This window comes from Xenopus tropicalis, chromosome 9, assembly GCF_000004195.4.
Source record: "Xenopus tropicalis strain Nigerian chromosome 9, UCB_Xtro_10.0, whole genome shotgun sequence".
NCBI lineage: Eukaryota > Metazoa > Chordata > Amphibia > Anura > Pipidae > Xenopus > Xenopus tropicalis.
The window spans coordinates 47,332,321-47,344,812 of record NC_030685.2 but is presented as its reverse complement, the minus strand read 5'-3'; the positions used below and the strand labels follow the sequence as shown (position 1 = coordinate 47,344,812).

Below are 12,492 nucleotides of genomic sequence, written 5' to 3'. Positions count from 1 at the left end.
GTCTGAGTATTTCACAATCTGCTTAGTTACTGGGATTTTCACGCACAACCATTTCTAGGGTTTACAAAGAATGGTGTGAAAAGGGAAAAACATCCAGTATGCGGCAGTCCTGTGGGCGAAAATGCCTTGTTGATGCTAGAGGTCAGAGGAGAATGGGCCGACTGATTCAAGCTGATAGAAGAGCAACTTTGACTGAAATAACCACTCGTTACAACCGAGGTATGCAGCAAAGCATTTGTGAAGCCACAACACACACAACCTTGAGGCGGATGGGCTACAACAGCAGAAGACCCCACCGGGTACCACTCATCTCCACTACAAATAGGAAAAAGAGGCTACAATTTGTACGAGCTCACAAAAATTGGACAGTTGAAGACTGGAAAAATGTTGCCTGGTCTGATGAGTCTCGATTTCTGTTGAGACATTCAAATGGTAGAGTCAGAATTTGGCGTAAACAGAATGAGAACATGGATCCATCATGCCTTGTTACCACTGTGCAGGCTGGTGGTGGTGGTGTAATGGTGTGGGGGATGTTTCCTTGGCACACTTTAGGCCCTTTAGTGCCAATTGGGCATCGTTTAAATGCCACGGCCTACCTGAGCATTGTTTCTGACCATGTCCATCCCTTTATGACCACCATGTATCCATCCTCTGATGGCTACTTCCAGCAGGATAATGCACCATGTCACAAAGCTCAAATCATTTCAAATTGGTTTCTTGAACATGACAATGAGTTCACTGTACTAAAATGGCCCCCACAGTCACCAGATCTCAACCCAATAGAGCATCTTTGGGATGTGGTGGAACGGGAGCTTCGTGCCCTGGATGTGCATCCCACAAATCTCCATCAACTGCAAGATGCTATCCTATCAATATGGGCCAACATTTCTAAAGAATGCTTTCAGCACCTTGTTGAATCAATGCCACGTAGAATTAAGGCAGTTCTGAAGGCGAAAGGGGGTCAAACACCGTATTAGTATGGTGTTCCTAATAATCCTTTTGGTGTGTGCATTTCCCTATGCAAATGTCCCTCCTTTTTTCATAATTTTTTAATACATAGCAAATCACAAACATATAATAATGTTGTAGTCTTTATTGATAGAACATAGATGATAAAGATACTTTGTATCACACATGAGGGACAGTCTATTTTTGCATTATACAATGTTTGAAGAAACTGTTACCTTAAAAAAGGAGTGCCAATTTGTTAGATACCCCCTAGCGAGCCAAATGGCTAACACCTTTCCCATGGCCAGTGTTCCACTTCTATTGAAAAAGATTACAGGTATGGGATCCCTTATCCAGAAACCCATTATCCAGAAAGTTCCGAATTACGGAAAGGCCATCTCCCATAGACTCCATTATAAGCAAATAATTCCAATTTTTAAAAATGATTTCCTTTTTCTCTGTAATTAAAAAACAGTACCTTGTACTTGATACCAACTAAGATATATTTAATCCTTTTTGGAGGCAAAATAAGCCTATAGGGTTTATTCAATATTTAAATGATTTTTAGACTTAAGTTATGGAGATCCAAATTACGGAAAGATTACAGGATAACAGGTCCCATACCCGTGCTTTGCTGGGGAGCATGGAGGGGACAGTGCGGGTTCATGTGTTGTACACTCTGATTGATCAAGAATAATCATTCATTATTTATATAGCACTGGCATATTCTGCAGAGATTCTACACCAGACTTAGTACTACATCTGCCGTACTTGCGCTTACAATCTAAGGTCCCTACTATATGTATTTGCATACTGTGGTTCATTTTTTCAGAAAACCAAGATACCTGCCTTTATATTTTAGCAGTGTGGGAGAAAACAGAGTATCAAGAGAAAAAAACAAGGGAAACAAAACTCTCTTCAGATAGCACCCTGGATGGAATCAAGGTAAGGCAACAGTGCTTTTTTTTAACCAACCATGCTGCCTACACTGCATACAATATTTAGGGTAGACAAGCAGGAGCCAAAAAAACATGAAGGTGCAACGCTCCCCAGCAAAATACTAATATTAATAGAATATGAGTGAACCAGGGCAAAAGATTAGTGATTTTGATAATTAGGGATGCCTAATTAATTTGCATTGTGCTCTCAAATATCTAGTGTATTACATTTTCTGTTTATTTTATGATTTTCTGCTTCTGTATTTTCATGTGATCTTGTTCATTTGACAAGCTCAAATTAAAATTCAGTCAGTTAGTCCTAAACTAGCCATATAACTGTGGATGTCTAAGATGTCCCGATACCTTTGCAATGGTATCTACTAAATGTAGTAAACAGGTAGCATGATGCTTTTACTTACACTATCATAAAGGTGATGCACTAACACACTTGTGGTTGCAATGATTGTTTTTTTTTTTTAAATAAAAAGCCAAAATTAGATGTTATCATTTATTAAATAATAAATAAATGTATTTGGATTTAAATGAAAAGTTCAAATACATTTTCAGAATAAACAACTGAGTCTTTAAGTCCCCAGTATAATGAACTGCTACTTATCTGGAACCTTGAGGCATAGACTTCAGTTGAGTAAGCTACTGCCACACCAGGCTGATTCTCAGCCTACGGGTAGATGCAGGCCCTTAATCTTGACTTAACCTGATCTTGAGACTACACCCAGAGCTACTGCACTGGCCCAGGTGCAGGCACACAGAGTGGATTTTGGCTCAGAAATGCATACTCAAGTGTTTCTTCAATGATATCTGCTCCATGAGCCTGCACTTGGCCAATGCAGTGGCTCTGGAGGCATTCACAAGGATAGGCTGAGGGAGCCTGATTCTCAGCCTGTGTTTATCCACACGCATCCTCATGAAATACCAATCTAAGATTATTTTTGCTATACCATTTAGAATTAACCTGTCTTTAACATAGTATACAGGTATGGGATCTATTATCCGGAAACACATTATTCAGAAAGCTCAGAATTACCCCGTTATTCTTTATCCCAAAGAATAACGTAAAAATGATTTCCCTTTTCTCTGTAATAACAAAACTGTACTAATATAGCGTTACTACTTTTGGAGGAAAAACAATCCTATTGGGTTTAATTAATGTTTAAAGGATTTTTTTCTGACTCCAAACAGAGTCTGATCTGATTTCTGAATTAAAGGTTGAAATCTCCAGCTTCTTTCCTCTACTTTCTGGTACAGCATGAAGCCCCGCCTGCTCTTCCTGCTGAGCTCTCCTTATCTCTTCAACTACAGGATTGTCAAACAGTAGAACCTTCTGGAATGCTGGTATGAGGTTTTCAACAGATATGAATAGTGATTTGGGTACACTTTCTTTTTGTGAAGCACTTTCACAAGTGTTTACAGTGAGTCATGGAGTCATGAACACAGGAAAAAAAGCTGTTGTGCACACTGGCTTCTGCTTCTCTGTGTCAGGCATGCCCAGATAGCTCTCCTCCATGACTATCCTGCCGGGAAAAAGATAAGGAAAGCGCAGTAGACAGAGGAGGTGGGGCTTTAAGCTATACCAGGAAGTAGAGGAAATGAGCTATAGATTTTTACTTATAATGCAGAACCCAGATCAGACTAATGCAGGGACTAAGGTATGTTATTCTGGGGGTTGTTTAAAGACAGATTAAAAAAAGGTTATTCTTTAAAGTAATACTGACTAAAAAACTACTCATCAAAATATTAATGTACATAAAAAGTTCCCTATAGCTCATGTTGATTATTTTTCACTAATAGGTCCGCTTTTGTAAGTAATTGTTACCTGAAGTTCCTAAACCTGACTGTCCCTTCTCAGCCTCTCAGTTATAGCGTCTAATGCTAATCGACTGCTGCAGCACAAATATGGAAGCCCCCTCCTAGAGGAGCATGGGGGGGTCAGACAGGTAATGTAAAAGCATCTGGAAAATATTTCTATGGCAAAATTCTAAAGGTCATGCAAAGACAATGTTATGATAAATGTAAGAAAAGTTATTATTTCTGGTGTATGTAAGTATGGTGATCCAAATTAGGAAAAAAAACCTTATCCGGAAAACCCCAGGTCTCAAGCATTCTGGATAACAGGTCCCATACCTGCAGAAGTAACATTTGTAATGATCACAAAAGTATAAAAATGTATCCATGCCAATATTCACCTAAAGTGTGTGCATATTGCTTGCATGGAATTTTTGCTCTGTATTATGTATTCAAGTTTATTGTAAACACACAGACTGATACTTTTGGGAATTTTTGTTGAAAATTAATGTCAAATTGGAAAAAATAAGTTACACTACAATTTTTTTAGTTAAGTTGTTTGAGTGATAACACTTATTTTATAAATTTTTCTTATGTTAGACACATAAGAAACAATAAAGTTTTTGATTTACCTTTTTAACCAAATAACATTGTACTTTATCTGGTATTATGGTTTCTTCTCACAGCTACAAAAATAATTCTTTCAGTTCTACAGCAACTACTACATGCTGTTCCTTATTATTTCAAAAGAGGTGTATAAGTGCCTGAATTATAATTTTCATCTCATGGCAAGATGGACAAAAGGAATGCTTATATGCACCCACAGCGATCTATTACCATGGCTGGAATCTTTCCCTGGATAACTTCTGCATCATCATTAAAATATAACATATTTAGGGAGGACATTTTGGTTGGGGAACAACATGGACCTGTAGGACCTTTGGGGTTAGCTTGATTAACAACATGGCCATGTGGGTATTTCTGCAGATATTCAATTCCACATTCTCCTGAGCAGTAGTTAGCATTATATCTCTTTGGAGCAACCACCCAGTCCCAGCCAAATGCCTCAAAATCAACTGTTAATGGGTATCGGCAGCACATAGTTTCAGTTGAATGCTCATCACAGTCAAGCCCTGAGTCTCTTCTAAATCGTTTTGGTGTGTCTACAATCTTGACCTCCATAAATGGACTCTGTTGGAAAGGAAGAAAAGGAGTAATGTAATTTTTCAGTTAAATAAGTTATACTAAGAGGGAAAAAGTGAATGTTGTAGGTTGCTGTGTGCCATTAACAAGCCAAAACAGCAAGTGTCCCTCACTCGATAAAGCAAACACATAATAACATAGTAGGTGAAGTTAAAAAAAAGACATGCATCCACAAGTACTTTTTTTTCAAACTTGCCAAATGCTACTTGATCCAGAGGAAAGAAAAAAAATAGCTTGAAACCACCACCCGTTTGCCATATAGGTGGAAAGAACCCTTCTTATCTCTAAAAGAACAATGAAACCAGAAGGACTAAGAGTTAATTAAGAAAATGAATCCAACCACATCTGTTTTACTCATTAACGCAATGTGTCTCCTTAGTTCCCAGGACCCTAATGATATCACTGCACCTTCTAATCAAATATCTCTTAACTGTTCCACATGCTTAGGTATTCTTGAATAGGAAAGGCAAACCACTTGCTTTTTACATTGTACAACATCTTACGGTAGCCAATGTTTAAAGTGCAAAATATGGGTCCCACAGCCTGCAGACAAAGCACTTTATCCTTCTGCAATAGAGCACAAAGTGCTTCCCTTGGATTAAATGGCTGCTGTCTGCAATTTACTTTAGAGGGTGGATGGTGGTCTGTTTGTGCACACCTTTAAAATACCCCCTAGTTTGCATAATATTAAGATCAACAGATTAGGGACAGGCAGAGGCTGCAAAGCACAAGAAAGTATGAGCTAGATTTCCTATTTATTACAAAGTACAGAATGCAATCATTATCGTAGACACATGGGGTATAGCCAAAAGTGTTCTTGCACCTTGGGAAATTATAAATTAGCCCTTAAATGTTGTATGTGAAGTAACTGGCTGGAACAGTGTCCTTACCCATGTGGTACTGTAAAAGAATCTTGCAAAAATGTTAGGGCAAACAAGATGGAGTTTGTCAGATTTTTTTCTGGAATCTGAAGAAGAGAATCAAGAGTGATGTATCCTCCAGTTTTCAGGGAAATGGTAGTTTTCAGAAAGTAACGGTTACGTGCGTAATAATAAAAAAAGAATAAAAAAACAGTTTACGTGCATAAAAATAAAAAATAACACTTGTTTTTTCAGCCCTATAGTGAATTGGCCCTAAGCATGCGCTAAAAATAATATCAATTCTTATATTTTGAGAATTAACGATCGATTCACAAAAAAGACCCTTGTCTGAAGTAAGAAGCGACTTTATTGTCATTATTTATGTTGCAATGACATATTTTTAAGCATTATTTTAAAGCATGCAATATATTTATGTGTTATTTGGTAGCACACGATATTAGCGCACGCTATTACGCACGTACCGTTCTGAAAATTACCATTTCCCTGAAAACTGGAGGATGCATCACTAGAAAATTTAGAATTTTCTGCCAAACCTGTGAGAAATGTTCCACCATAGAATTGGCAGCAGTAAACAAGAAAGAAAGGAGATTCCCTGGTGGAAGTGTGAGTGGCATTATTGAAGGCAAACTCAGGCCATGGAAGAAACTCTGCCATTGAGACTGATTACTGGACACATAACACCCCAGATACTGTTCCAGTGACTGGTTATTGAAATGGGTAAAGAATAAAGCCCATCTTGCCTTCCTAGGGTTCAAACGTTTAGCAGATTCTATATACAGTAAATTCTTATGATCAGTGAAGACAGTAATGGAATGTTTAGCGCCCTCTAACAGATGTCTCCGTTCCTCAAAAGCCCATTTGACTGCCAGCTGTTCCCTGTTACCAATATCATAATTAGCCTTTGTAGGAGAGAATTTCCTAGAAAAGAAGGCACAAGGACCTTACTAGTAACAGGGTGATGCTGTGACAATCCAGCTCCCACCTCAGAAGCGTCAACTTCAATGAGGAAAGGTAAAGTAGAATCTGGGTGATGCAGAACTGGAGCGGAAATAAAGGCTTCTTTAAGGAGCTGAAAAGCATTTATCAGTTCAGTGGACCAAATACTGGGGTCAACTTCCTTTTTAGTAAGGGCCATGATCAGGGCCACCAGGGAAGAAAATCCCTTAATGAATTGTCTATAGTAATTAGCGAAACCCAAAAATCTTTGCATGGCACGTAAAGAAAGGGGTTGAGCCCAATTCAAAATTCCCTCTACCTTGGTTAGTTCCATTTCTAAACCATTTTGAGAAATGATGTAGCCCAGAAAATGAACAGAAGGAACCTCAAAAATACATTTCTCTTGCTTAGCATATAATTGATTCTTGTACTACTCTGTAGTACTTCCTGAACGTGACAACAATGATCTTCTAAATTAGAAGAATAGATTAGAATGTCGTCCCTTTCCAGATTATCCTTAATGTACTCCTTCATTGCTTGAGTTTTAGGAAGAGAAAGAGGATAGGTTCTATCTTTAGGAGGAACAACCCCAAGGGCTAATTTAATTGCACAATCATAGGGTCTATATGCAGGTAGAGACTCAGCCACTTTTTTTAGAAAAGACATCAGTGAAGGCTGTATATGGAGGAGGGAGACCCTTCAGAGAGGTTGTAGCAAGGGAAACAGACCCTTTAGAACACGACACTCCACAGTGTTCTGCCCAACTACGTATCTTACTGGAGACCCAGTCAATATGCGGCTTATGTCTTTGTAACCTTGGGAGACCTAGGATCACAGGGGTATCAGGACAGTTGATTATATAGAAGTATAGAAGTTCACTATGAGAACCCTCAATGGACATGACTAGATCCTGGGATCTGGAAGACACAAACCCACACCCTAGCGGACTCCCATCAATAGCCAGTAACCTGACTGGAGGGACAAAGGAGGTACAGGGAATACCCAGCTTGCAGACAAAATTAACATCCAAAAAGTTCCCAGCTGCTCCAGAGTCAAAAAAGGCCAGAATCTTTACATTACCGCACCCCCCCAATCAAGGAGCACGGGAATGAAGATTTTAGAAGAGACAGATTGGGGAGTAGAAACTGCATTACCCAAACAAGACTCCCGGCCTCTTTGGACAATCTTTGCGGAAATGACCCCCCTCCCCACAATACATGCACAACCCATTAGTGCGTCTATGGAGTCTCTCTTCCGAAGACAACCGTGTAGAACCCAACTGCATAGGCTCCTCTACAGGCATAGGAATAGCAATGTTTCGTATAGGCTCAGACACCTTAGGTAGGAAGTGGGTTATAGAGGTGGCAGTTCTCTCCTGATGCCTCTCCCTAATTAATGAGACTGTCTTTAATAGCATCAGACAGACCCGCTCTGAACTGGCTATGAAGGACTGTATCATTCCAACCTGTCTCTACTGCCCAGTGGTGAAACTCTGTATACTCCTCAACTAGCCTCGTGGTACCAGGTACGTGAGTCTTAGAGCCAAAGGACATAAGTTTTATAATTTTATATTTAATATTACATGGGTAAACAGTGCATTTAAAAAGATTTTACAAAAAGAGACATATACATACAAAACAGTAAATAAAAGGGAATAAAACACAGAGAAACCCTATGTACTTTGCCGAGTAATGAATTTCCAAGTTCCCTCCTTGAGGTAAGATTTTGAAAACCTGAGCACACACCCCAACAGGATTGGGACCTCAAAATATGAGCTAATCAGTACCTGGGTCTGTGCCCTTTTATCCCCTGCTGGGACCCTTCCTCATTACTGTATTCATGAGGAGGGAGTGTCCAGGAACTTGTCCCTTGAGACCCCCTGTAGAGGACTGCAATTCTCAGGCCAGTTGCTGTCATATAATATTGGCACTTGCCAGTATCCAATTTTATTATGAAAATATGGGCTTGCTTTAACCCATATGTGGGCGACCAGAATGAGACCAAACACGAGGGGTGTCTCATGTCCCAGTCCCCTGAAACTATCCCTCCTAACTGGTTGGTAAAGGCAGTCCCTGCATGGGACCTCCTCATAACCAATATGTGATTTATGAGGATGTGAACCCTAAAGCAGAGGAGATATGGACCCCTTTCTAAAATCCTTATTTTCTCATGGCTGTTCCCTCCTGCTGTTCTTAGGCCCACAATTACCTTTCTTTGATCAACAGATCAAAGAAACCAAAGGCCCCAAGCTTCCCTGCCCCAGATGGCCTAGCTCCGAATTGTCTGAAACCCAGATGAATTTGTCACCTTCCACAGTCCCTTGTTGCATATTTAATTAATTAATGGTTTTTGTGGCCCAAAGCAAAATGTTGCCAGGTTTAACCCTTTACAATGCCAGGGCAATACTGCTGGCATGACAATAGCTTCAGGAGAAGCGAATAATGCAGAAGCTTCTTCAGCGTCCATTTTCTTTCTTGGCCCAACATACTGTTACGCACGGTATCACAAACCCATAACAAAAGCCAAGATCCCAGTCAGAGCTTACTCTTCTGCCTATAACAGACACCTTTCACTTCAGGAGGAGCCCTCCACTACTTGGGTGCCGCCAGGACTTAACGTGAGAGAACCTGGGCAAATGTTCTGGGCAGGCTAGGGAACCTAGCTTTAAAGCGAAGTTAGGGAGAGGAGATGAAGGTGGAACAGGCCCGAGGATCAGAATACACCTTATCAGGAACTAGAAAGCAGAACTGAAGTTGGGCGACGAAATTATGTGCAGGCGCATTCGAATTTCACACCATGCGCAATGACGTCATGCGTCGTGCCAGGCACTTCTGCATGCTACAATAGAAGGACCCACGCATCGCTGCACACGGCAAAGAGGCGGGCATCCCCGCCACCCCACTAGACCACCAGGTACTGTTACATTCACATTGAACCTCATTTTCCAGTTTGTTCCCCAGTTTTCCAATTTTGTCAAATCGCTCTGCAAAGTGACAGCATCCTGCATGGAAATGATAGTTTTGCACAATTTAGAGTCGTCAGCAAAAATAGAAACAGTACTTTCTATGCCCACCTCCAGGTCATTAATAAACAAGTTAAAAAGCAAAGGACCAAGGACTGACCCCTGCGGTAAAGATATCCCATTTTCCTTCTGTGTCTAACCCTATGAAAAGCCTTTCCCAGTTGACAAATTGCAGAGATGCCCTTATACTGGCAAAGTCTGCACGTCTAAAATTGGGTGTTTTAGTTACTCCCTTATAGAGCTGTCTCTGCAGCATTATCTCAAAGGAGACCATGTTGTGATCACTGTTCCCAAAATGCTCACCCACACAAATGTTAGAGATGAGTTCAGTATTATTAGATATTACCAGGTCCAAAATAGAGTCAATTCTAGTAGGTTCTTGAACCGCCTAAAATAAAAAGTTGTCATTTAGCAAATTTACAAACCTACTAGCTTTTTCTGACTTAGCCACCCCATTACTCCAGTCAATGTCTGGATAAAGTCCCCCATAATAACAACTTGACCCAGTTATGAAGCCTCCTCCATTTGCAATAGTAGCTGGGCCTCACCCCTCACTTATACGGGGTGGTTTATAGCATACACCAATGATCTTTTCTTTGCAACCTTTAGCCCTGCTGAAATTTCTCCTTGGTAATGTCTTTGGCACATGGCTTTAAATCTGACGTTACATAAAGACAAACCCCTCCACCATTTTTAATCCCCCTGTCCCTCCTAAAAGGCATGTAACCATTTAAATTCACAGCCCAGTAATTTTTCATCCCACCAGGTCTCAGTGATACCAATTAAATCATAATTTTCAATACATGCAATAGACTGCAGCTCCTCTAATTTACCCAACAAGCTTTGTGCATTAGCCAGCATGCAGCAGAGATTACTACTTCTCCCTCTGATATTTACATTAGTTAACAGGGAGTTAGAGCTAAGGTGAATTTTAGTATGTTTCCCTTGTAACAATGGAAGCTCCTTATCTGATAAACTATAGGCCCCCCTCACTCCTCTCCCATGAGTCTTTGCTAATCCCACTACCCCGTTTACACTAGCTTTCCCATAAACCTTTAGCTCACCCACCCCCCCTTTGTCTAGTTTAAACACTCCTTCAGCCTCTTAACCATTCTCTCCCCTAGCACAGTAGACCCCCTTCCATTGAGGTGCAATCCATCACGGCTGTATAGATTGTACCCCAAAAAAAAGTCAGCCTAGTGCTCTAGGAACCCAAACCCTTCCTGGGGTTGATAAACAAATAGACAATTGAAGGACAGAATTAATATGCACCGATCCACAATACGGGCAGCAATAGATCCTGATTATGACAAAAAGAAGGTGAAACAAGACATTTCAAAGCAACCGATTGCACAGCATTGGGCAAAAGCAAAGCACTCACTGGGGCACATTTACTTATCCAAGAATGCTCTGAGCGTTCGTTTGATCGGTCCAATCGTATTTTCTGCAACTTTTTCATACCTTGCACAACTTTTTCGGTGTTTATGCGACTTTTTCGACGCTTGCGTGACTTTTTCTACGCTTGCGTGACTTTTTCGTATTTTTTGCATGCAAAAAATTGGATCGGTTTTGCCGCTGTTAATAATTGTTCGGTATGAAAATTTTGTTAATTTCAGATCGCCAATACAATATTATCGTGACTAATACGATTTTTTTCGTAAGCATTTTCGTGATATTTGCGATCTTCAGAAATTTTCGTTTCCAATCAGAATTTTTCCCATTCGGGATTCGAACTCGTGTTTTGATAAATCTGCCCCTATTTCTTCGTTTAACCCTTTAAGTGCCAGCAGAATTTGACATTTCGGTTCCCCTCAGTGCCAGACGTTTTGTAAACATTCTGTGCTCTCTCAATTTAGGGGCTTTTACTGGGGGAAGGGTTAAGTTTAGTTGGCAAACTATATATTGTTTTTTTCAGGAGAACCTGAGCTTTCCAAATCTGTGTATTTCCACTTCTGGAACAAGATTTAGAGCTTGAAATACAAAAAAAAAAAAAAGAAAAAATGCTATTTTTCATGATATATGGACTTATACCAGAAACATATTTTATTTTATGGACAAAAATTTAGCTGATTTGGAAAGCCTCATGTCTCCCGAACGTGCCAATACCTGATATGTATAGTTTTATTGAGATTTCTGACTTCTATAGATCAAAAACTCCCAGCAGTAAATTACTAAATTTTCAAAGCATTACAGCAGAATACGGCATACTTTACATTCCAAAGCCAAAAATCCTGGAACATTAGGTTTACCCCAGGAAACCAAATATTTTTGAAAAGTACACATTCTGACGAATCTGAAATGGGTAACTATGTCTTCCAACTCCTAAGTACCAAACGGCAATGCTTTACTGAATTTAGCATTTTCTATAAAAAATTATGAAAATTCTAAAAAATCGCCTCAAATCTTCCATTTTCAAGCACCTTATCTCCCACATAATATTAGGTACCTAGAAAACACATCCTAAATATGAAAGCCAAGGGTCCACTGAACGGTTTGATGCCCATTGTGCATAGGATCACTGATGTATCTGGCATTTAGAGACCCCAAAAGGAAGTTAGTACATACAAATTGCCAAGGAGATCTCTTTTGCGACTAAAAATTCAACACATTTACTGCATTTTCTGTGGGATAAAAACACAAAAAAATACATTGACCCCCCCAAAACCATATATTTTTGGAAAGTACACAATCGGACGAATTGAAAATTGGTACCCATGTCTTTCTACTCCAAACTACAGAGTCGCAGTGCTTTCCCAAAATT

General features: G+C 39.8%; 1 protein-coding gene across 1 annotated transcript in view; it reads right to left on the bottom strand.

Moving 5' to 3' along the window:
* Positions 1–3,736: 3,736 nt before the first annotated feature.
* mstn.2 (myostatin, gene 2) overlaps positions 3,737–12,492 on the bottom strand; it is a 31,262-nt gene continuing 22,506 nt past the window's right edge. The window contains exon 3 of the mRNA XM_002931496.5: positions 3,737–4,880. Within this exon, the coding sequence (XP_002931542.1) occupies positions 4,500–4,880 (381 nt within the window). The 3' untranslated portion in view covers positions 3,737–4,499. The remainder of the gene's footprint in view (positions 4,881–12,492) is intronic.